General features: G+C 43.6%; 6 protein-coding genes across 7 annotated transcripts; 4 read left to right on the top strand and 2 right to left on the bottom strand.

The window, feature by feature from the left end:
• Window positions 1-1,101: 1,101 nt before the first annotated feature.
• On the top strand, window positions 1,102-2,831 carry LOC115737114 (probable aspartyl protease At4g16563). Its single transcript, XM_030669093.2, has one exon. It carries the CDS (start codon window positions 1,172-1,174, stop codon window positions 2,618-2,620), a length of 1,449 nt encoding a protein of 482 aa, XP_030524953.1. The 5' UTR covers window positions 1,102-1,171; the 3' UTR covers window positions 2,621-2,831.
• Window positions 2,832-5,120: 2,289 nt separating this feature from the next.
• On the top strand, window positions 5,121-5,847 carry LOC125316521. The gene has a single exon (XM_048284991.1). The coding sequence runs from the start codon at window positions 5,247-5,249 to the stop codon at window positions 5,577-5,579; it is 333 nt and encodes a 110-aa protein (XP_048140948.1). The 5' UTR covers window positions 5,121-5,246; the 3' UTR covers window positions 5,580-5,847.
• Window positions 5,848-5,867: 20 nt separating this feature from the next.
• LOC115737004 (small heat shock protein, chloroplastic-like) lies at window positions 5,868-6,288 on the top strand. The gene has a single exon (XM_030668947.2). It carries the CDS (start codon window positions 5,971-5,973, stop codon window positions 6,286-6,288), a length of 318 nt encoding a protein of 105 aa, XP_030524807.1. The 5' UTR covers window positions 5,868-5,970.
• A 2,163-nt stretch (window positions 6,289-8,451) lies between these two features.
• On the top strand, window positions 8,452-9,783 carry LOC115737003 (small heat shock protein, chloroplastic-like). Of its 2 annotated transcripts, XM_048284990.1 has the most exons (3): window positions 8,452-8,777; window positions 9,186-9,613; window positions 9,649-9,783. In XM_048284990.1, exons 1-2 carry the CDS (start codon window positions 8,555-8,557, stop codon window positions 9,608-9,610), a joined length of 648 nt encoding a protein of 215 aa, XP_048140947.1. In that variant the 5' UTR covers window positions 8,452-8,554; the 3' UTR covers window positions 9,611-9,613; window positions 9,649-9,783. The 2 variants fall into 2 exon arrangements, with proteins under 2 accessions (XP_048140947.1, XP_030524806.1); XM_030668946.2 differs by having other exon boundaries at window positions 9,186-9,783.
• A 223-nt stretch (window positions 9,784-10,006) lies between these two features.
• LOC115737049 lies at window positions 10,007-11,535 on the bottom strand. Its single transcript, XM_030669001.2, has 3 exons — window positions 10,983-11,535; window positions 10,716-10,797; window positions 10,007-10,404 (listed from the first exon to the last, which is right to left on the bottom strand). The coding sequence occupies exons 1-3, from the start codon at window positions 11,037-11,039 to the stop codon at window positions 10,193-10,195; spliced, it is 351 nt and encodes a 116-aa protein (XP_030524861.2). The 5' UTR covers window positions 11,040-11,535; the 3' UTR covers window positions 10,007-10,192.
• Window positions 11,536-19,762: 8,227 nt separating this feature from the next.
• LOC115737002 (leukocyte receptor cluster member 1 homolog) lies at window positions 19,763-21,737 on the bottom strand. The gene is made up of 3 exons (XM_048284887.1): window positions 21,647-21,737; window positions 21,317-21,323; window positions 19,763-20,946 (listed from the first exon to the last, which is right to left on the bottom strand). The coding sequence occupies exon 3, from the start codon at window positions 20,923-20,925 to the stop codon at window positions 20,242-20,244; it is 684 nt and encodes a 227-aa protein (XP_048140844.1). The 5' UTR covers window positions 20,926-20,946; window positions 21,317-21,323; window positions 21,647-21,737; the 3' UTR covers window positions 19,763-20,241.
• Between the last annotated feature and the right edge of the window lie 934 nt (window positions 21,738-22,671).

The following is a 22,671-nucleotide window of genomic DNA, read 5'->3' as shown; positions in this document are numbered from 1 at the left end:
ATTCTTTGAATTTCCGTCTCTTCTCATCCATTTTATACTTACGCGAGGATGCGATTACTTAATTTTTAGGGCTCAATTTTCCGAAGTCGCATCTTGTTCAATGCACCCACGAATCGGATTAAGTTCAAAGTCTAACTAGCTCTCCCTCCACCAAGATTATTATAAAGGCTGTTCATGCTTATCTCGGAATGTGTATGGATAAAAAGTGTCTTCGCTTGCTTAGTGTCTAAATTTTAAAATGTAACATTTGTGATGTTTTGGCAATTTCACTCCCCCATATGAAGCCTGAAATGAGAGGTTTGGGTTATGGCTGCTCTGCTTCTGAATCTCCCTGCATTGCATTCTGGGGAAAAGTCAACCAGGCCAGCTGTTGACCCTTGAGGTTGCAGGGTCACACTTGGCGGTCTTCCCCTTTGACTTGGCGTGCCAGCTCACAGTCAATGGACAGCACTTCTCCTCCCCCGATTGCATGCCCCTAATCTATTCCCAAAGGAGAAAATATTAAGTAGATAGGTCGCGTAGGCGGCAGGACACTCCATTCAGTGCTAGTCACGTGTGTGGGGCGACGTTGCAATTAACGAATGAAGTGTCCTAACATCCTCGTGGCAAAACCGGCCTATAAAAAAAAAAAAAAAAAGAGAGAATGTACAGAAAATATGTCACTTTACTGCACTCCGGTAATAAATTTGCGTGGTATTGTCAATGCACGTATCATCTGCTGCACCTCTAAACAAAAACCCTCATTGAAAAGATCAAATTATCTATCCTTACCTAGCGCCAACTTTTGGATGTCTTTGGTGAGTGTGAGAATTTAAGAAATGAGGAGGGTAACTTTTAGAAAGAATGTCGTCTTTCCTAAGTAGAGTCAAAAAGTATAATCGATCCAAAGACATGTCTCTCCTTCTTGCCCACCGATGGCATATTCTAAAACCAAACCATGCATCGCATATATTAGAAGAATTTCTTTGCTCCTAAGCATCAGCATCCCACTTTTTTCTTCTATTTTGCATCTTCCTGCCTCACTTCAACCTTCTCCTCTCTTCCCTTTCTTCAACTTCACTCTCGTCTCTCTCTCTCTCTCTCTCTCTCTCTCTCTCTCTATATTCATTAGCATCTCTCTCTGCAATTCGAATTTAAACGAAGCTCTTCTCATTCAATTCCGAGTTCATTCATGGCTTCGTCCCTGACTTTGCTGGTTTACTTCCTCGTCTTCCTCTGCATCCTCCCTGTTTCTCTGTCAGATACCCTTTTGCTGCCCTTAACCCACTCTCTCTCCCACGCCCACCCGCGATTCAACTCCACCCACCACCTCCTCCGTGCCACCTCCGCCCGCTCCGCCGCCCGCTTCCGCCGCCACAGCCACCTCCCCGGGCAAGTCTCCGTCCCTCTCTCTCCGGGCAGCGACTACACCCTCTCCCTCACTCTCCATTCGCAGCCCGTCTCTCTCTACATGGACACCGGCAGCGACCTCGTCTGGGTCCCCTGCTCGCCCTTCACCTGCATCCTCTGCGACGGCAAGCCCAAGCCCACCCCCGTCGCCCTCAACTCCTCCTCCACCTCCGACGTCTCCTGCAAATCCTCCGCATGCAGAGCCATCCACTCTCCTCTCTCCTCCTCCTCGGACCTCTGCGCGATGGCTCGTTGTCCCCTCGAAGAAATCGAAATCTCTGACTGCGCCGCCTTCCCCTGCCCCCAGTTCTACTACGCCTACGGCGACGGCAGCCTCGTTGGCCGCCTGAAGAAAGGCGTCGTCACCCTACCCACCTCGTCGCCGCCTCTCGCCCTCCGCAACTTCACCTTCGGCTGCGCCCACACCGCCCTTGGCGAGCCCGTCGGCGTCGCCGGCTTCGGCCGCGGCCCACTCTCGCTTCCGGCCCAGCTCGCCGCGTCGTCACCCCAGCTCGGCGCTCAGTTCTCGTATTGCCTCGTCTCGCACTCGTTCGACGCCGACCGAGTTCGCCTCCCGAGCCCGCTCATCCTCGGTCGCTACGGTGTGAAGGAGAAGAGCTCGGAGGGAAGAGGAGGGAGCGACTTCGCGTACACGCCGATGCTGGACAGCCCCAATAGCCCGTACTTCTACTCCGTCGGGCTGGAGGGAATCTACGTGGGGAGGAGGTTCATCCCGGCGCCGGAGAATCTACGGAGGATCGACGGGAGGGGCGACGGAGGGGTGGTGGTGGACTCGGGGACGACGTTCACGATCCTGCCATCGGGGCTGTTCAGCTCGGTGGCAGCCGAATTCGACCGCCAGCTGGGGCCAGTCAACTCGCGGCGGGCGAGGGAGGCCGAGGACAAGACCGGGCTAAACCCGTGTTACTACGTGGACGCGGGGCTCAAAGTGCCTGACGTGGAGTTTCGCTTCGCGGGCGGATCGGGTGTGGCGATGCCCAGGGGGAACTACTTCTACGAGTTCGTGGACGGCGGGCATAAGGGGAGGCGAGTGGGGTGCCTGATGATGATGGACGGTGGAGACGAGAGGGAGATGGGGGGTGGGCCCGGGGCGACGCTGGGGAACTACCAGCAGCAGGGGTTTGAGGTGGTTTATGACTTGGAGGGGAGGCGCGTGGGGTTCGCCCGGAGGCAGTGCGCGTCGATGTGGGACAGCCTCCGTCAGCGCTGACGTGCACGGGGGGTTGACTTCTTCTTCCGGCTCAAAGATCTTCGGAGGGTGGTGTGGGCCCACGTGTGGTCCACGGTGGTGACTGGATCAGGGAAGTGTGGAGGATGGTCCAATGGTTGAAAAATGAGAGAGATGGGCCATTTCCTAAGTTTTTACCATGTAAATAGATGACATTCTTTTCTGTAAGATATGCTAAGAAGTCTATTCAAAATTTCCTTTCTTTGGACAAAATTCCTCAATTTCCGCGAGATAAAAGGAGGCCAAGATAATGAGTGCGTTTGGTTCAGCTTTCTCAAGACAAATGTTGGAGGAACCCAGAAAAAAGAAGAAGAGAAAATAAGAGGAGAGAGAGAGGTTCCTCAACTTTCAACAAAAGAATCATGGCGCAGTCTTGCCATGCATGATTCACATACTAGGACATCACGGGGGTCATTCTCGTCCTCTCTTAAGGTTTAGGTCTCTGATGAGTCGGGGCATCCACAACGATCATCATTGAAAAACCACATAACAATACGATTAACCAGCAGCAATTGCTAGGTGGCGAGAGACGAAAATACCCAGAAATCAACTGACCTTAAAAAGGGTAGGAGGAGGAACTTAAAGGAAACGTGAAGAAGAAACAGAGATGTCACGGATAGAGGATCCCAGGAAGAAGGGTTGTCGTGGACCTTTTGGTCTTTGTCCATAGTCTCTACGACCTTCTCAGGTTGTCTGGGAATGGACCTTTGAAGTTCTCCTAGCCATTCCACGTTGGTGTCGGTTACGCCAGGCAAGATAATTTCCTATATTAAAGATATTTGATTATTCTGTTGAATCTATATATCTCTCAAGATTACGCTTATATCTCCTTTGATTATGCGTATCTTGATTGGTACATATTGCCTTTGATGATGATCTTATAAAGCTTATAAATGGGCTATTGTAATCTTATTTATGGCATATCGACATAGACATAAATTCCTCAATTATTGTCTTTCGCGTTATTCTTAAGTACACCAAAAGTGGAGAGAGAAAGCTCCATGGTTGTGGCCGGGGCGGGCTGGTTTGGTGGTGCCATGTGTCCTAGCCCGAACCGGCTCTCGTGGAGTTTCTATTACATCGAGCGCCCTGCAAAGTTTAATGGCCTGATGTGCACGTTCGAGTAACTTTCACGCATCATTCTTTCAATAACTTTCATATAAAACAATAAATTCTTTAGCAATGTAGGTAAATCCCAACTATTACCACTAATTTGGCCAATAAAATCAAGTCACATTTCAACTTTTGTCACGCACGATGAGTTAAAATCGCCTCCGATTTTTAGTAGAACCGTTTGAATCTCCGACGAAGTCAAAATACGAAGAAATTGCCAAGTGCGCTCTATGTCATTTTTTGAGTTTTCGCATGAAAAACTTTCTGGCTAATTTATGCGTTTCCACAGTTCTCGATTAACAATACAAACTCACAAATTTCTCTTTTCACTTTGATTTTTAAGAGATTGACATATTGCATGCATGTATTTTTTGGAAAACAAAGGTGGAGTTCTTGAAAATGGAAACTTTCAACCGAAACCAACATTTTGAAAAGGTGTATCTCCATATCATTTTCAATATGAAGAAGTATGCAATCGGTGGCCGGCATAGTTCTTAAGGTTTAGATAGACCTGTCAAAATGAGTTTATGATACATTTTTAACTCATATATAATTGGTCGAGTCATTCTACGAGTTAGCTAACGGGTTTAGAATGGCAAAACTCATAAAAATATGGATATTCAATGGGTTTATAGTTTACCCAAACCCAACCCCGCTTTATTACTTAGCCCTCACCTTCCACGAGGAATGTAGGCCCGACTTCACCCTTATTAAATATATCGAGACAACTTTTTTTTCATTGTTTTAGGATTTATTAATCTTGTAAGTTTCTTCGGGTAGTTATTAGATTATATCTTTCCCTGGTTGCATTTGACATTGTAATTTTTATTTTTGTATAATATCCTAATCTTAGCTTCATTGCAATCTATGGTCAGCATAAATAATCTTTTTTAATATCTTATATATCACAGTTCATTAGAATTTCAATTCTTTCGTGTCGTTTGTTGCATAATTGTTATAAATTCACCAATAAGTAATAATTTTCTCTTATCCTTCGTTGTGAATCAGTACAAAAATTGAAAATTTAAGGCAACATTAAAAGCGAATTATTTAGCATCTTATAGTCGAAATAGAGATGTTATCCAAAAAACACATATACATTTTTTTTTTGGTCAAACACGTACACATTAAGAGCTTAAATTAAGTTAATTATGTGGATGTGATTTTTTATAGATTAAATTACATACGAAAGTATTTTAGTAAATGAGTCTTGGTAGGGCATGAGCCCCTAAATCGGATCAGATTATTTTTTAGCCGACCCAGCCCTACCCGATCCTCCCATTTTGATTTTGGATTGCAGCCAGCAATTCTATCTTTCTAGAATCTTCTCTCGTTTTCCCCTTCCCCAAGCATCGCCCTCTCCTTGCTATTTAAACCCTCAGCGCCTTCTAACCGAATCACACGATTCGCCACTCGTCGTTACTCACCTCCAAAACCCTCGCACATTCTCTGACCCGCGTCTCCGGACGACCTGCAAGCTCCAAGCATATCGAAAATGGCGTCTTCACTCGCTCTCTGGAGTGTCGCCGCCTCCTCCGGGGCCTTGTACAGGCTGATTAATCCGCTCCGCACGGCCTCCGTCGCCCCTAACGTGGCCTTCTACAGGCCGACCAATCCGCTCCGCGCGGCCTTCGTCGCCCCTAACGTGACTCGGTCCTTCAACACCAGCTCTGAGATGAGGCTCTCCGACGACGACGAGAGCGACGTCCAAGTCGACGTCGAGCGCAGCTTCGATAGTCCCCTCCGCTCCTTGGCGTGTGGTTTGTACAAAGGTATTGTGTCGTCTCTGTCATTTTCTGATGTTTACGATCGCCGTGCGTTGCGATGATGGGGTCGTCTGGTGGTTGATTGTCATCCTGTTTCCGTTATCATGGGTAAGTGGATGTCGTTTCTCAACCTGCTTATGACGGTTCTGTTTCGGTTCATTAGGAATTTTGCTTCGATAGCGGGCCATCTCGCTGTACCGATGACATTTTTGCTCTATCCCGGTAGAAGTTACGAATGCAATGATCAGCATTTGAGGAATGCTTGTTTAGAATGGATTCTGGCTGCTTCTCTTAGATATATAATCCTGGTTAATTAGTGCGTCGGACCTGATCGAGCATTGACCTTGTTTAGTAAAGCATCCTCACGTGTATTGTATTGCCGATCGTTCAACAGGTGTGTATGATCCAGAATGGCCGCCTACTCGGAGCCTGAGCACGTTGCTGAACCTCAGAATGGAAGCAGCTGGATCAAGGACGGCTTGGGACGTGGAGGCGGACGACAATGTCCTCTCCCTCCGGATGGACATGCCTGGCCTCAGCAGGAAGGATGTGAAGGTCTCTGTGGAGCAAAACACCCTGACGATCAAGGGCGGGGGCGAGAAGGAGTCGGGGAAGGGCAGGAGGAGGTACTCGGGCACGATGGATCTGCCGCCAAACCTGTTCAAGCACGGGGAGATAAAGGCGGAGATGAAGAACGGCGTGTTGAAGGTGGTGGTCGCCAAGGTGAAGGAAGAAGAGAAGAAGGATGTTCTCCAGGTTAAGATTGAGTGAAGAGCTATCTTTCCTTCTTCTTTTCACTAGTAGTAAGTTCTATCTGGCGTTTCAAGTGAAGAGACTCTTTAGACAATAATAGGTATTCTTCCGCTTGCTTGGGTTCTTGATGAGTATTGAGTCCTCTCTTTTCGTAAAGCATCTACAGAAGTTTTTTCAAATGAAATCGGAGGAATTTGACGAACCTGAGTTGGTCATATAATTCGATGCTTGTTTGCAGCGGAGCTTCGGATTTGCTTTGGAAAAAGCAAAGATGGTATTTGAGTCAAGCAGGGAGACTCAAAGCGGATCAACCATGGGGTTATCTCTGTGTTTTCTCTTAGCAGAGTCGTATAATGAGTGAATCTCGTTTGAACTCGAAATGCTTTGAATTGCGAAGTAGAAGAAAGACTGATCTTGAATTCGAAACTTCCCGCCCGTTAGTTTGTGGTAGATCGGGGCATTTGCAACGGGGGATGCACTGGGTATACAATTACAAACCATGGCGACGAGTAATTTGATTTTGCTACCATACAGTAATGTGCACGAACGGAAATCAACTTGAATGGCCAAGGTGTTTGCTTAAGCAACCGAATCTGAAGTATCCGAAGAAGAGTCGGAGTTGACAGTTCTTGTTTCTTGATTTGGAGGTCGAACGGTTCATCCTGCACCTCCGGTTCGACCTTGAAATCCCCCTTTGCAATCACTTGTTGATTCCGAATATCCACTGTATAGTCATGCAGTCCTGCAAATCACAACGCGAGCTCCAATATAATTTTTTTTTTTTGGTAAGGAGCTCCAATAGAATTCATCTTGACAGAATTCTAAAATTGCAAATCTGTTGCGCTCAATCTTTTTGTAATTTTTCCTCATCAGTGGTTACCTACTCGCGGGCTTTCCTGCAATCGCTTTAGATGGTTGTCAATTACGTCAGCGTCTAGAAGACTTGCTCATTCATGATTTCCTCTCAATGGTGTTCGCTTCTACATAAAACGTAAAATAAAGCGATGAATTAGAGTATAACCATCTCACGCTCACCTTCCATCTTAGTTTCCAAGGAGTTTCAGTAGCCATTGGATCATAACCAAATAAATCTCAGCCGTGACTTGTCAGGACAATGGATCACATATTGAGTTATTGATTTACTTACTAGGGAGCAGGGTGTCACGTGAAAAAAAAAATTGTGCATTGAATAATTTCAACATTTGATTTTTTTTTTCACTTTTATTTAACCATCTAAGAATGCATAATAAAATTATTGCCCGCATCTATAATATTTGCACGACACACCAAATATGCGGTAAGAATCTCACTTAATCTTGACATGGAATTCGAGAATATAAGAATCATATGCGTGATTCGTTATACAATCAAACTCACTTTTATTTCGTCCAAAAAATTTTTTTTTTATAAATTTCTATGTCGTAATTTTCGACACACACACATAATCTTAGCCATTGGCAGGCCCATGATATAGGCCCGACTTTACCCTTATTAAAAATATCGAGACAACTTTTTTCTATTGTTTTTGGATTTATTAATCTTGTAAGTTTCTTCCGGTAGTTATTGAGGTATATCTTTCCTTAGTGGCATTTTGCATTGTTATTTCTTAATTCTTATGTCATACCCTAATATTAGTTTCATTACAATCAGTGGTTAGCATAAACCAATATCTTATATCATAGTTCATTAGAATTTCAATTCTTACACGGTGTTTGTTGCGTAATTTTATAAATGCACTACTAAGTACTATTTTTCTCTTTTTTTTTTTCTTACAAAAGTTGAAAATTTAATGCAACATCGAAAGCAAATTGTTTAGCATCTTATGGTCGGAATAACGATTTTATCCAAATAACACACATACATTAAGAGCTTAAAGTGAGTTAACTAGATGGACATGATTTTTCATGAATTGAATTAAATACAAAAGTATTTCAGTAAATTTATCGGATCCGATATGAATCACCGGATCGGATCAGCCCAATTTTTTATCCGGCCCAACCCGATCGATCTGATCCGCCCATTTTGATTTAGATAGCAGCCGAACAATTCTCTCTTTCTAGAGTCCTCTCTCACTCTTACTCGGTTCCCGAACCTTCTCGACTATTCTTCCCTCCCTCTCGCTTTCCCCTTCCCCAAGCATCGCCCTCTCCCTGCTATTTAAAACCCCCGACGCCTTCTAACCGAATTACGATTCGCTCCTTGTCATCACTAAGCCTCCAAAACCCTCGCCGAATCCCTCTGACCCGCGTCTCGGGACGACCTGCAAGCTCCAAGCATATCGGAAATGGCGTCTTCACTCGCTCTCCGGAGAGTCGCCGCCGCCTCCAGCGTCTTGTCCAGGCTGACCAATCCGCTCCGCGCGGCCTCCATCGCCCCTAATGTGACTCGGCCCTTCAACACCAGCTCTCAGATGAGGCGCTACGACGACGACGACGAGAGCGTCGTCGACGTCGAGCGCCGCACCAATAGTCCCTTCTCCTCGGTCATCGACCTTGGTCCGTACTCAGGTAGTGTGTCGTCTCTGTCATTTTCTGATGTTTACGATCGCCGTGCGTCGCGATGATGAGGACGTCTGGTGGTTGGATGTCATCCTGTTTCCGTTATCATGGGTAAGTGGATATCGTTTCTCAACCTGATTATGGCGGTTCTGTTTCGGTTTCGTGAGGAATTTTGCTTCGATATCGGTCCATCTCGCTGTGCAGAAGACATTTCTGCGCTATCCCAGTAGAAATTACGAACGCAATGATCAGCATTTGGGGAATGCTTGTTTAGAATCGATCTGCTTCTCTTAGATATACTCCCGGTTAATCAGTGCGTCTTCGAGCATTGATCGTTCAGTGAGGTCGCTCTTTGTTCGATGTAGTTTTGTTTAGTGAAGCATCCTCACGTCTATAGTATTGCCGATCGTTCAACAGATGTGTTTGATCCAATATGGCCGGCTAGTCGGAGCCTGAGCAAGGTGCTGAACCTGATGGACCAGCTCGCGGAGAACCCGTTCTTTGCTGCTTCCCGCGGAGTGGGAGCGACTGGATCGAGGAGGGGCTGGGACGTGAAGGAGGACGACAATGCCCTCTCCCTCCGGATGGACATGCCTGGCCTCAGCAAGAAGGATGTGAAGGTCTCCGTGGAGCAGAACATCCTGACGATCAAGGGCGAGGCCGAGAAGGAGTCGGGGGAGGAGGAGAGCGGGAGGAGGTACTCGAGTAGGCTGGATCTTCCGCCAAACCTGTACAAGCTCGGGGAGATAAAGGCGGAGATGAAGAATGGTGTGTTGAAGGTGGTGGTCCCCAAGGTGAAGGAAGACGAGAAGAAGGATGTTTTCCAGGTTACGATTGAATGAAATGCTGAGAAAGTCGGAGAAGGGATTTCTTTTGGGAGGTGAAGGTGCTATCTTACTTTTTTTCCTTTTTCTAGCAGTAAGTTCTATCTGGTGTTTCAAGCCGAGACTCATTAGACAATGTTCTTCCGCTTGCTTGGGTTCTTGATGAGTATCGAGACCTGTCTTTTTGTAAATCCGCTGAACACGTTTCTTCACATGAAATAGGAAGAATTTGACGAGCCGAGTAAACTGTCATTCGGGTGTTTTCCATGCCGAGTTGGTCCCTATATTTTGATGCTTGTTTGCAACGGATCTTGGGATTTGCTTTGGATAAAGCAAAGATGGTATTTGAGTCGAGCAGGGAGATTCAAAGCGGATCGACCCTGGGGTTGTCTCTCTGTCTTTTCTCTTTAGCAGAGCCGTAATTTGAGTGAATCGTACGAGGTTCCCGCTTTGAACTACAAATGCTATGAATTGCTAAGTGGGAAAGACTGATCTTGAATTCGAAACTTCCGCGCATTAATTTGCGGTAGAGGTTGGTATTTGCAACACAGAATGTGCATTGCTCTTGTTTTTCAGGGGAAGTGTCATTTGTACCGTCTTTCACTGGGTATACAAAACGTGATGGCGAGTCATACAATTCAATGACCCAAGGTGTTTGCTTAAAAAACTGATTCTGAAGTACCTGAAGAAGTGCTGGAATTGATGTTCTTCTTCTTTCCGGATTTGGTGGCCGACCGATTCATGTCGCACCTTGAAATCCCCCTTCACAATCACTTGTTTATTCCGAATGTCTACTGTATACTCATGCACTCCTGCAAATCACAAAGCCAGCTCCTTAAAGATTTCCACTCGCAACATCTGACGCAGCTATGTTAGTATGATTACTTAATGGGAGCGTGTCTCAGTAATTCATCGGCAGAGAATTCTACAAGTGCAAATCTGTTGAGCTCAATCTTTTCTACGTTTTTCCTCATCAGAGCATCCATTCGCCCATATGTACGCTTTAGATGGTTGTCAAACTCATAAAGTTAGCATTTAACATCGTGATTGATCTTCTTTTGATGGTGTTCGCTTCTTCCGTAAAATAAAGCAAAGCGATGAAACTGAGTATTCGCCATCTCACCGTCCATCTTTGAAATAACTTGCGAGACTCTCTCCTGGCAACGAACGCATCCCACGTTGGCCGCCATCACTACTACCTGAAACTAAGCAAAGGAATTTTGCCGAAATCAATCCTTCAATCTGATTTGACAGGTGAAAACAAGAAAAATGAAAAGGATTGCCAGAAGATGAATCAAATGAAATGAAAACCCAAGAGAACAAAAAACCGAAAAAAGGAACATATCCCAGAACCAAACGGTGACTGGCATGACCTTCCATTGGCACCTACCCCAGGAAGCGTCAAGTTCTCATACTTCAGTAGACATTGCCGCGGAAGTTTCTTCATTCGACTGCTAAAGCGGCTATCCTATGCTCTGCTTCACCGGTTTCCTGCCCTTCTCTTCAAGCCCCCGCTACGTAAGAACCAACACTTCTATCTCAGTTGCATACATTTGTACTCAACAATGCTTTCGTTCCTGCCTAGAACACGCATACAACCCGTGTCATTTCTGTCCACGATCATCTTGACTCCAATTAAACAATTAGAAACCCATGTCTGATTCGAAGAGAGGGGATTAAATTTATTCAGATTAGGCCTAGTTAGCTTTTAAGAGATCGTCATGGCATGGTTCATCTCATGTTAAATATTAGTTAAACAACGACAATGAGTCGTTGCAGCCTTGCAGGCTCGGTCTTCTTCACTTGTATCCTCTTGCCTGAGCTGAGCCTGCCATAAAATAGAGAGAGGGGTGGCTCCTTTTGGGCCAATTAGGATCGCTGCAGCCCCCAAGAACGACACCTGCGTCCGCTCGCATGCCGTTTGTGACTCTGAGATTCATGTTTTCTTCGGTTCTTATCTGAAACAACTTTCTCTGTCCCTTTCTTGTTAAGAAATTACTAGAACAGCATTATATTAGCTTATGTATCGTAAAAATTCAATCAGATCTCTGCAATGTTATTGAAAATCTAGTTGTCAAATGTTGTGTTTGCTATTAAGATGATGATAAAGTTAGGAATCAGTATTAACCCAGCAAAAGAGTACTCAAGGGCGGTAAGAGCTCGACGACTCTTTTCACCATTTGGACCAAGAAATTCACTGGCCGATATGAAGTCATGGACAATGACTTAAAAGATTAACCAATTAAAAATGCCTTTAATTAAAAACTTAATTAAATAAAAATAGGCCTAATTAAGCCCTGAAAAAAAGTGAGCAAGCCCACAAAGGGCATGGAAATTTCGGCTGGCCCATATATAGGGCCTAGCCGAAATTCCTCTAGAGCACAAGGCTGAATTTAACACAATTTGGCCTTTCAGGATTTAATTCAAATAATATTTTGATCTTGGATCTATCTTGCGAATATTAAAAACTCAAGGCCCTTGACTTGCAATGTTTTGTCTATAAACACAACGTTATGCCTAGGGTTTAAAAATATTAATTCTTTGATTCTCATTTAGAAATGCTTAGAGAAAAATAGAGAAGGGTGCCCCGGCCGAGTACTCCCTCTCACCGTCCCACGGCCGAGACCCCCTGCGTTGAACTTCCCTCGGCATGATACTGCTGTGGCCGTGTCCCAGATCGAGCAGAACCAATTCTGACGCCACAGCACGGCCGCTGCCGTCGTCTGAAGCCATTACTGCCCACCGGCACCTTCTGTTCCGCGACTTGTGAAGCACTGCTGAGGACCTCCCGTGAGCTCCCGCTGCTGCTGCGAAGGCCGAGATCCGTCCTGACGTACCTGCTGGTGGCCGCTGCTCACTGCTTCTGTTCGCGTTGCTGTCTCGGCACTAACAAGCAAAATCGGGCCCCGAGCTGCCTGCCGTGCCGTCGCTGCAGCTGTGCCGAGAAGCAGAATCATCATCGCAGTTGCCCGCTATCATCGGCGTTTGCAGAGCAGACTTGAGTGGCTGTTGTCCCTGTTGTTGCAGAGAAGCTGCACCGCAAGCCGCTGGACAAACCGTCCGCAGAACCAAGTCGTGACCGTGTACATCATGCGAGCGGCCATCGGCCGAGCACCTCCACTCGCAAATCCTCCGATCCGTGACCCACAAGCCCGTTCGTTTTCGGTTCAAATAGGGACAGACATTCTTCAGATAAGTTAAATTCCCAAATTTTCGATATTTCGAATATTTGCTGAATATTACTTGCTTATTTTGAATATTTCATTATCTCTAACAAATTTTGAAGATATAGGTATTGATTAGGAATTTCCTAATCTGCAACTTGCCACATGATTAAACTCTTCTATCTATAAGATTATAGATGGAACACTTAATTAAGCAGGGTTTAAATCTTATTGGTTGATCTATAAGATTATACATGAAAAATGGGGTTTAAATTTGAGATATTTTCTTATTACTGCTTCCATATTTGAACTGATTTGGCTTGGAATATTATCTTTTAGAATATTATCTTCATGTTTTAAAATTTTAAAAGATATTGCAAGTAAATAATCACTGCATTTAGAATAGACTATATATTTAAATCAAATCGTATCTTAGATAGAATATTCTAGATAATATTTGCATGTTTAATCAAATTCTAGAGTAATTTAGATTAGATTGCATTCTAGGATAGAGATCGCAGATTTTTATGCCTAGAATAACTTATCTTTAAGGGGTTAGGTTTAGGCTAATTTAAAACCTGAAATATGTACGATGACTACTGTTTAGGTATAGTTATATTTAGGGTCATAATTAATTCCAAAAATGCAAAAAGAAATCACCCTCTGCCATGTCATTCATGCATTAGTTGTCATCTTTACCATGTCATTTAGAATTGCATGTTTAAGTTAATTTAATTAGTCATGTGGATTGCATGTTAGGATTAATCTTAATTACATGTCATTGGGATAATCATGTTGTTCAGTTCAATTTAATGCATTCGTAGGTTAGTATGCGCTTATTAATGAATTGCATGTCATTAGGATAGTCAAGTAGTTTAGTTTAATGCATACTTAGCATAGTTTGCATTCATTCATGTAATTGCATCTTAGAATAATTTCATGCATTGCCTACAATTTAATTTAAATAAAGAGGGGAAAAAAAAAAAAGAGAACGTGCATACCCCCGCATGGTGTTTAATTTAATTGATTGCGCACCCGCATGATAACCTATGTTAGTGACTTAGGTTAAATCAATCCAACTGTCCGATTGAATTTTTTCATGAAATGAAATGGTACCGAAAGGGTGTTAGGATAAACTAGTGTAACCAAATCCTCAAATTCATTATCTCCGCTTAGTAGAAAGTAATCTAGTCTTGTCGCCATTTTACTTAAGTGTCAAATCGACCTACCATAAACTGATTATTAGCGACTCCAAAAGTTGGATATATGGTATGGACTTGAAAGAGTTCGAAATAGATCAATTAAATAACTAGCTTAGTAATCCATTAGCCTACAAAAAAATAGGTCGTGACAGCTAATGATCTTTAATGGGTAGTATTTTCGGAGCAGGAATTGTAGAAGGTCAAAGTAACACCAAACCTTCATACTTCGATTGAAAGTATTATGATATCTGGAAGAACATAATGAAAGCTTTCATTTGGTCATCCAATTCTTTGATATGAGATGTCGTATAAAATGGAGTAAATCGTGCGACTTGAACCACAAAAAAAGAAATTACAGGAGAACAACAAAAAAATAACTCCCGAAAAGCTTTGGATGCAAAAGCACTTTACTTTTTTTTTTTATCGTGCTCTATCTGCAGCTCAATATAGCCGTATGGTTTCTTGTGAAAGAACAAAAGAGATATGAGATATACTTCAAGTTACATACGAACTGAGAGTCAAGAAAACCGAGACAAATATCTTAAACATGAATCTTTCAAGATTAAATATGACGAATCCGTTGCTGATATGATCAATAAATTTACAGACATTGTCAATGACTTGCCTATCATGAAAATGAAATCTCTTCTGCAGAAAAAAGTGAACAAAATTCTAAAGAGACTCACAAAGGAGTGGAACAACATCAAAACCTCAAGACGAGAAACCCAAATGATAGCGCCTCTATCAGTTGATAAGCTCATTTGAACACTAGAGTCTTATGAATCTGAATGTTCTAATGATAGAGAGGATGATTCCAAAGGTAATAAGGCAATTGGTTCGAAATAATAATGCCTGACGTGGAGTTTCGCTTCGTAGGCAGAGCGGGTGTGGCGATGCCCGAGGGGGAACTACATCGACGACTACGAGTTCGTCGACGGCAGGGATAAGGGGAGGCGAGCCGGGTGCCTCGTGATGATGAGCGGCGGGGACGAGAGGGAGATGGGGGGTGGGCCTGGGGCGACGGTAGGGAGCTACCGGTAGCAGGGGGCTTGAGGTGGTTTTATGACTTGGAGTAGAGGCGCGTGGGGTTCGCTCGGAGGCAGGTGCACGTCGATACGGGGACAGCCTCCGCCAGTGCTGACGTGCGCAGGAGCTTGACCGTTGACTTCTTCCGGCTCGACTCGAAGATCTTTGGAGGGTGCTGTGGGCTCACGGTGGCGAATAGGTCGAGGGAAGTGTGGAGGATCGATGGAGGCCATTTTCTAACTTTTTTGCCATGTAAATAAAAGCATGCTGGAGGAAATTTGTAAGTTTTGCAAATACAGTGGAACGTGGATGACATTCTTTTCTGTAAGATACGCTAAAGAAGATTCTAATCCAAAATCTCATTCCTTCGGACAAAATTCCTCTACTTTCACGAGGTAAAAAGAAAGCCAAGACAAAATGTTTTGAGAATCCCCGAGAAGAAGAGAAGCGAGGTTCCCTCAGAATGCAAGAAGAGAATCATGGTACGGTACAGCCATTTTTATACATTAGCATGCAAGCATGATTCCCATACGAAAACATCACGGGGAACACTTTGCTCCTCCCACTCTTCTCCTGACAAAACTCTACCCCCGAGGAATTCAAAGTCGGGTTTCAGATCCCAAATCAGAGACGAATGGTCGTGGAACCTGCGGAACCAGGTCTCGGATTGGTGTCGAAACAGCCCCGAGTCTTTTTACCGGACCTTCTCTAAGGTTCAAGTCTCTCATGACTTGCCCTGTTTTGATGACTGAAACTTGTCATGAAAGTGTACTCCCGGTGCATTTTAAGTACTGGGAGTGGACGACTGAAACTCAAAACCAAAACAAAGCCAAAACAAAAATGTTGGAGAAACCAAGAGAAGAGCAGAACAGAGGGGAGAGAGAGGGAGGGTTGTGGGGGGGGGTGGTGGTGGGTGGGTGGGTGGAGTGGGGGGTGTGGTGGTGTTTTCCCTCAGCATTCAGCAAAAGAATCACGGGGCAGTCTTACCATGCATGATTCACATACTGGAACATCACGGGGATCATTTTTCGCTTCTCTTCGTTCGGGGGGAAGGTTGGAGAACAGAAAGTGCCGAACTGTTCATGAACTCGCTATCTACCCAAGGGAATTCAATTCGGTGTCAGACCCCATATCAGCAGTGATTTGGTCTCTGATTAACCAGCATAACAATACGATCAACCAGCAGCAAGTAATTACTGGGTGGCGGCAGACAAAAATACCCAGACATCAACTGGACCTGAAAAAGGTGCAAGGAAGAACCTAGAGGAAACCCGCAGAAGAAAGAAACAGAGACGACACGGATGGAGGATACAAGGAAGAAGGGGGTTAAAATAGCGAAGACTTGGGGGGCTGGTTGTCGTCGTCTTGTCCGAAGTCTCTGCAACCTTCTCAGCTTCTCTGGGAATGGACCTTTGAAGGTTTCCTGGCCACTCCACGTTCGTTGGTGTCGGCTCTACCAGGTGGCAGGTACTGACAGATGGTCGTCTTCTTCTTCTTCGCAGCAAAAGTGGAGAGAGAAAGCTCCATAGTTGTGGCCGGGACGGGTTGGTTTTTGTGCCGAGTGTCCACGACTAGACGTGCACATTCGAGTAAATTTCAGATATCACTATTTCAACAACGTTCACATAAAACAGTAAATTCCGAGCGATGCAGGTAAATTCCAACTATTCCCAGTAATTTGGCTAACAAAATCAAGTTACACTTCAACTTTTGTTAAGCACCACGCGTTACAATTGCCTTGGATTTTTAGTAGAATCGTTTGTATCTCCAAAGAATTCAAAATATGAAGGAACCGCCGAGTGCGCTTTATGTCATTTTCGAGTTTTCACATAAAAAACTTCTCAGCTAATTTATGTGTTTCCATAGTTCTTGATTACCAACACGAACTCGCAAATTTCTTTCTTTCTTTCTTTTTCACTTTGATTTGTAAAAGATTGACATATTGCATTCGTAATTTTTTTTTTTTTGGGAACAAAGGTGTAGTTCTTGAAAATGAAAACGAACATTTTGAAAACATGTATGTCCATATCATTTTTAATATCAAGAAGTATATAACTAGTTGCCGACATAGTTCTTAAGGGTCTATCGAAATGAGTTTATGACCTATTTTTTAACTGACATTTAATGGACCGAGTCATTATATGGATTCGTTATATTCATAAAATGCATTATAAATGGGTTTAGAATGGCAAAACCCGTAAAAATATGAATGTTGAATGAGTTCACAACTTACCTAAACCTAACCTTCCTTTGTGAGTCGCCGTCACCCTCTATGAGGAAAAAATGAACTCCTCGAACCATTCCAAATTCAGGGAAGTCTTGATAGGCCTGCAATACAGGCTCGATCGCACCCTTATTTAAACTGTCAAGACCGACTTTTTTTTTTCCTTTGTGATTGGATATATTAATCTTGTCAGTTTCTTCTGTTCGTTAGGGAAGCATATCTTTCCTTTGTTGTATTTGGCATTGTCATTTATTTTATGTGATTCCTTTTGCAGATTCTTTTTCAGTGAAATCCGAGGAATTCGACGAACCGAGCAAGTCGCCATTTGGGCGTTTTCCATGACTAGTTGGTCCTATACTTACAAACCAAACAAAGCCGATATAACTGATATGCTTGGTTGCAGCGGATCACAAGGGGAAGGCAGATGGAGTACTTCAAATGGCGAAGAGAGGTGGCTCGGCAGGTAAGGAATGGGAAATCGTCAAGGATGACTTCTTTGTTGGTGAAACGAAAGTCGTGCTAGCATCAGTGATTCTATGAGCCGGTCTGGTTTCCAACGCCTCGAGAAATTGGTCGAGATAGATGACAGCACCTTTTTCCTCTCTTCCCTACCAGGAGGGCTATCTTCTCTTTTGGCCTTCACCTCCCGCCCGGCTAGGAAATAGAACCCAGCCTCCTTCTGATCCATTCATTTCTGAACGTAAAGAGCCCTTCTATTGTATAACTTACAAAAGCTATAAGTAAGGTATCAAAGTGGTTGCAGGAACGCTTTGGTTACTGGCGAATGCTTCGAAAGGCGACCTGCTTTCAATACCAGTTCTTACCTTACAATGACATTTTTCCAATATCATTAAATGGCATGGCCTGGGGCTAAGGTAACTCAAATGGGAGAGCCGTGTTATGAGTGACCTTATTGCACGGTTTAGAGAGCAATTTGTTAAAGAGTGATTTGAACGCGGGTCCTAGTTTGAACTGGAAACACTTTGAATTGATAAGCAGAAAGGACTGATCTTGAATTCGAAACTTCCACGCATTATTTTGCGGCAGGTCTTGGCATTTGCAACTCAGAATGTGCATCCCTCTGTTTCAAGGGGCAAGAGTGTCGTTCCCATCGTCTTTCACTGGGTATACACAAAACGTGATGGCGAGGGATCAGAATCAATGGCCAAAGGCGTTTGCTTAAAGAAGTGATTCTGAAGTACCTGAAGAAGAGCCGGCGTTGGTGTTCTTCTTCTTTCTTGATTTGGTGGTTGACCGATTCATCTCGTGCCTTCCTTTCCACATTGAAATCCCCCTTTATAATCACTTGTTTATTCCGGATATCCATTGTATAGTCATGCACTCCTGCAAATCACGACGCGAGCTCCTTAATGGGAGTGTGTCTCAATAATTCATCGATACAGAATTCTAAAAGAGCAGTTCTGTTGAGCTCAATCAATCTTTTCTATGTTTTTCCTCATCAGAGGACCCATATATGTACGCTTAAGATGGTTTTCAAACTCAAAATGTTGAACTTGACATCGTGATCTTCTTTCAATGGTGTGCGCTCCTATGGTCAGATAAAGTGATAGAAACTGAGTATAGCCATCTCACCATCCATCTTTGAAATAACTTGCGAGACTCTCTCCCGGCAACGAGCGCATCCCACTTCGGCTGCCATCACTACTACCTGAAACTAAACAAGGAATTTTGCTGAAATCAATCCTTCAATCTGATTTGACAAGTGAAAACAAGAAAAAGGGAAAGGATTGCCAGAAGACGAATCAAATGAACAAAAAACCAAAAAAGGAACATATCAAGAGCCAAATAGTGGCATGATCTTCCATTGGTACCCACTGGAGGAAGCGTCAAGTTCTCATACTTCAGTAGACATTGCCGCGGAAGTTTCTTCATTCGACTGCGAAAGCGGCAATCCTATGCTCTGCTATGGAAGAACCAACACTTCATTCTCAGTTGCATACATTTATACTCAAACGATGTTTTGGTTCCAGCCTAGAACACGCATCCAACCCATGTCATTTCTGCCCACGATTATCTTGACTCCAATTAAACAATAAGGAACCCATGTCTGACTCGAAGAGAGGGGATTAAATTTTATTTAGATTAGGCCTAGTTAGCTTTCAAGAGATCGTCATTGCATGGTTCATCTCTTGTTAAATATTAGCTAAACAACGAAAATGAGTTTGCTGCAGACTCGGTCTTCTTCACTTTCAACCTCTTGTATGAGCTGAGCCTGCCAAAAATAGAGAGAGCGGTGGCTCCTTTTGGGCCAATTAGAATGGCTGCAGCCACCAAGAATGACATCTACGTCCACTGGCATGCTGTTTGTGACTCTGAGATTCATGTTTTCCTCGGATCTTATCTGAAACAACTTTCTTTGTCCCTCTCTTATTAAGAAATTACTAGAACAACATTATATTAGCTTATGTATCGTAAAAATTCAATAGGATCTCTGCAATGTTATCGAAAATCTAGTTGTCATATGTGTTCATTATCAAGATGATGGTAAAGTTAAGAATTAGCATTAACCCAGCAAAAAAGTACTCAAGGGCGGTGACAGCTCAACAACTCTTTTCACCACTTGGACCAAGGAATCCCCTGGTCGATATGAAGTCATGGACAATGACATAAACTGAATAACTTGCAGAAGGATCAAACTGATATCATTCCACATAATGATGACATGATAAACAAGAAAGCCAAACTGGAAGGAATGGACATTTATAAGCCTTGATGCCGGCAGCAGATTATCTGTTGATCATCTCCAGGATTTGAAAGGGACAGGTGAACCAGTGCGACGCGGGCTTACGGAATTCTCTCTCTCACAGAGGATTCAAAGTCACATCCATGGAGGAGCTATTTTGCAAGGCAAATGTAGATTGGAGAGCTGCACAAGGGGAGCTGAAACCTCTCAAAACAGGACCTTAGAATCCAAATCTTGCCAAACCAATAGCAGTCCCAATCAGCCATAAGGCAGTGTATCGGTAACATTTAAGTACAATCAAAAGTCTAAACTGACCAAAATTTGCAGCATCACCTCCTCTGGAAACCCTTGTCCTTCAATAGAGCTCTATCCCTCCGGCTCTTCTCTAGAATCAATGATTTTGCCCTTTCTTTCTCCATCTTCTCTCTCTTCACCCGTTCCTCCCTCAGCTCCTCCAACGTCTTCTTCCCACTTTTCTTTTCCTGCCCCTTCACATCCTTCAACGACCCTTCATCCCTAAATTTCTCCCCATCTACGTGATCACCCCGCTTCTCAAGATACCACGGCAATTTAACTCCTTTTCCAGCAACCCCGTATCCCAATCTATATTTCTCATCCTCTACGGTTATCACCTTTGGCGCCTCCTCTTTCTTCATCTTCTTCCTCTTGAATCCATCCCTTTCATCTCCTGTCCCCGTTTTTGGTGCTTCAACAGGGTCGAAAATCTTAATACCCTCAAAGAGATTAATATGGCCAGACTTCTCCTCTGTCTCAGCTGGTTCCACATGCTGACTGGCAGGAGCCTCTGCAGGTTGACTGGCAGGAGCCAAGCCACGGGCAGTGCGAAGCTGCTCAAGACGAAACTCAGTATCACGCTTCCTCGCTTGCTCTTGCTTAAGCTGCTCCTCTTTTGCGGCAGCCTCTTCATCTTTCCGGACCTTCTCTCTGTTCTCATAATTGTACACGTTCCAACGTTTCTGTGGAAGGATATTTAAACCACCATGACCACCCATGTCGTTGTGCTACCTACAGATTATTGTGCACGATTGAATTTATTGCAATTCAAAGACCACATCCAAAAACCATCTAATGGGTAGGCAATATTTAAGAAGAATCACACAAGCAGCCTCAGAACAAGGAAACTTCCAATGGAGCCACGACCGTCAATGAACGAGGATGAAATTAAATCTCGCTAATTCAAAAAACCTGAAAACGTCGCAATGCCAGGCTTTTTCAAGGTTCGCCAGATGAGGGTATGGAATGCACGATTGGCTGAAAAACCTAAAATTGAAGAATAGTGGGCAAGAATTCTTGCTGCTGGGCAAATCCACAAACAGCTAAGCGTAGGGTAAATTAAAGCATCTCCGGGTGAGGACGCTGCGCAAATAACAAAACTGGGTGGTGGCGAAGAATCAGTAAATTACAATGGCAAACTCCGGCAAATTTTGCGAGCAATAGAATCCAGCACACTTGCTTGCCAACTCATCTTAGTTAACAAAGGATCAACACTGAACTACGATGCAAAGGAACAATCAGACAGACAGACAGGCCATAGGATTAGTCACAATCTAAAGTCGGACACAAAAAAGGCTTTCCTTTCTAATCCCGGCACCGCCATCCCCAACAGGCAAAGAGAGTCCAAACCACACTAATTCAGCCGCTGATTCCGGCAATAAAGCAAAGGTATCGACAGAAACGATACGCTACTGAGAGGTGGGAAAAGCGATTACCTTCGAGGCGCGAGATCGGAGGGAGAAACCCTAAACAAGCCTGAAGCGAGAAATTTCGAGGGAGGGAAAAGAATCAAAGGAAGACTGAAGACCTCAAGAATCAAAAGCCTGAGGTAGGTTTTCTTCCAACGAAACCGAGGTTGAGATCGGGCCGGTCTCGATGAAGGCGGATGGATTCCTTTCGATCTCTTTGCTCCGAACCGAAAGGACAATATTTCGGTTTTATTAAGACGCCAACGTGGTAAATTTGAACCGATATTATCATAACTGCTTGTTTATGTCTCTTTATGAACTTCTTCTTCTTCTTTTTTTTATCAGATTTTTTATGTGCTCCGTTTTTTTTTTTTGGTCAAATGATTTTTTATGTGCTTCATTCTCCTATTCTTTCGACACAACAATAAACATCCTTTATTTTATGTAAAAGCTATATTTCATTAATGTAATGTTAATTCGTATGGTCCATTAGGGTTTTGTATGATTAATTCGTTAATCACCGATGGCTGCTTGCTCGACACATTAATAATCAGGTGACAATTTTCGTTACATTAGTAATGTCACGTCAGTAAAACGAGAGAATTGCCAAATAAAGATGCAGCAGAAATTGCACAAATAGACTAAATTAGAAGAATTGAGGTGCGTTGCATAATGCCACAAGTTGTACTGCTAAAAAGAAAAAAAAGTAAAAAAGAAACCACGGTTTTTCTGTTTAATCACTTCGACCAAGAAACTGACTTTAAGACTAAAATCAGCAAATGGTTGCTTGCATTTAAGACTAAAATCTTAGAAAAAATGCCCATATGCCACTGAGAATACTTGTGGACGTTTGGACTCGAGAACAAATCCATTAAAATAAAATAAAATAAAATAAAATAAACAGCATTGCCGAAAACAACTTCTCAGAGAAAGTTGATCAATGTAAAACAGTCACTAAAGCATGAGCCATGCAATCTACAGCAAGTTGTTTTTCTTTCAATGTGTGTGGGCACTTCATCGACATTCAGAAGAGGAAGAATGATGATGGATTTGATC

This window comes from Rhodamnia argentea, chromosome 9 (assembly GCF_020921035.1).
Source record: "Rhodamnia argentea isolate NSW1041297 chromosome 9, ASM2092103v1, whole genome shotgun sequence".
Classification (NCBI taxonomy): Eukaryota; Viridiplantae; Streptophyta; class Magnoliopsida; order Myrtales; family Myrtaceae; genus Rhodamnia; species Rhodamnia argentea.
The sequence above is the reverse complement of the archived record's forward strand: the minus strand, read 5'-3'. Positions and strand labels throughout refer to the sequence as shown.